The sequence below is a fragment of the Arachis ipaensis genome, chromosome B01 (assembly GCF_000816755.2).
Source record: "Arachis ipaensis cultivar K30076 chromosome B01, Araip1.1, whole genome shotgun sequence".
Lineage (NCBI taxonomy): Eukaryota > Viridiplantae > Streptophyta > Magnoliopsida > Fabales > Fabaceae > Arachis > Arachis ipaensis.
In genome coordinates, this window is record NC_029785.2 from 136,896,344 (window position 1) to 136,898,417 (window position 2,074).

The 2,074-nt window shown below is 35.1% G+C and overlaps 1 protein-coding gene across 1 annotated transcript in view; it reads right to left on the bottom strand.

Annotated features, from left to right (window-relative positions):
* LOC107643049 (zinc finger CCCH domain-containing protein 64) overlaps nucleotides 1-940 on the bottom strand; it is a gene marked incomplete in the record, with an annotated part of 4,187 nt that extends 3,247 nt beyond the window's left edge. Inside the window, 4 exon segments of the mRNA XM_016346590.2 lie at nucleotides 1-15; nucleotides 110-239; nucleotides 428-701; nucleotides 786-940. Coding sequence (XP_016202076.1) covers nucleotides 1-15; nucleotides 110-239; nucleotides 428-701; nucleotides 786-857 — 491 coding nt within the window.

Consider the following 2,074-nt stretch of genomic DNA (forward strand, 5'->3'; position numbering starts at 1 on the left):
GTTGGCCATTCATTAGTAACGACGAATCAAGGAAACTAACAAACAATTCACACTTCCTAGAAAAGCAGAGTAGAATTAATACGAAAATTGCAGATGAATTCAAGGATATGTCAAGAACAAGTCCACAATTCCGGGATCCTCCGCTATTGCTCGCAAAGCATCAACATCATCCTGACTGTAGGTTCCAAACTGTTGCCCTTCCGGTGATTTTCTCCCGGATAAATAGGCCACAGATAAACCTGCATATAAGCCATATGAAATACACCAAAGACACGATATCAAATCACGAAAATAGATAACACAATCCAAACATTATGCTAAACTGCTGCTAAATATGACTGATTAATTTGACATGTTCAGCGAAGTGTAAATGCAACAGAGGCATTAATATTTATATATTTTGAAGGAAAAAGGAACAAGTGGATACCAAAGAGGGAGAAATTGCCACTGCCTTTCAACCAGAACAAGTTTTCGCGGACTCTGAGACCGTCCATCTTGAAACCACGATTGGCGGAGTCCTTGGAAGCCGCCAGCAATACTTTGGCGGAACCGACGCCATAGTCGCCGATGAAGTAAGTAGGAATCGGAATTTGGGAGCTGCCTTCGACGTAGGCCATGAACTCGTCGAGCTGCTCCGGCGAGTCCGGGAAGAACTGACCCACGCAGAAAAGCGCGTCGAATGGACCCGCCGATTTATTCACCTAAAAAGACAAAAACAACAACAATCAGTGTTACGCCAACGGAAACTGTGCAAAGGTGATAGTAAACCCTAGAGAGATAGAGACCGATGAGACGCGCTTGAAGAGCTGGTTTAGCCGCCCAAAAACGTCGCCGCATAATAGGATTCTTGGAGGCATAATGGAAAGAGAAACAGAGAGAATGTGAAATTGAAATGGAAATGGAATTGGAGATGAAGCTCGATGTGCTCGCAAAGAAAGACTCGTGGGCCTTCTGCTCCAGAAGAATTATTGAATCAATACATCATTACATAACTACATATCTTTATCAATACCAAAGGAAGTTTACATATTACATATCTTTATGGAGTGTCTTCACCTATTTTATTTTTTATTTTAATTATAACTAATATAATAATCCTTCAATAAACATAGTTTTCCATATGAATAGTTAAGCGGATCTAACTTTTATATTATATATGTTAAATGAAGCAGACCTCATGACTTGAATTAACTTTTAGTAGTCAATAATTAATGAAGTGCTGTCTATTCTTCTTTTTTCAAAGAAAATTCCAACCAACCAAGCTTTGTCAATACTCAATCCGTAGGTCGCATAATATTGTATAAATATTTAAGTAACATTTTTATACTTCATATGATCACATATAAATTAATTAAAAAGTGACATGCAGATAGAATATTATTTTTGAATTGTTTAAATTTAAACTAAAACATATCACTTTTTTATTGATATCAAATCATAATAATTTATTATGAAACAATTTTACTATTGCTATATTTTATTTGAAAATCTACCAAATATTGACTAAATTTTTAAAGTGATTTTTGAGATTAATATCGTCCACCAAAATTGTTTCTGAAATTTTAATTGCACTAATTATATTCTTGAGATTTTAATTATACTAATTATGTTTCTGAGATTGGAAAAATTGCACCATATTAGTCATTGACTCGTTTTCTGTTAACGAGCGAAGACGTCGCTTGATAACGTGGATCTTTTGTAACACGTGTCACCTCATAGTTTGGCTACGTATAACGATATGACGACATGTCGATCAGCGACACGTGACATGCTGATGTGGATGGTTATGCCACGTGTCACAATACTATTTTGTCATGTGTTGGATTATGTCACGCGTCGCAATATTATTTGTCCACGTGTCATCCACTATGTCATCATTATATACGCACCAAATTAGTCATTTACTTTGCATCAGATGACTCATTTTAGTCCTTAAAATAGAATGTCGTGCACCAAATTAGTTCCTTCATCAATTTTTTCTCCTTTTTTTTTGTATAAATTCAAAATTTTTAATATCTTTAAATACACTAATTTTAATTTTATCTTTTCACAAGTTATTTAAATACGAGTGCTT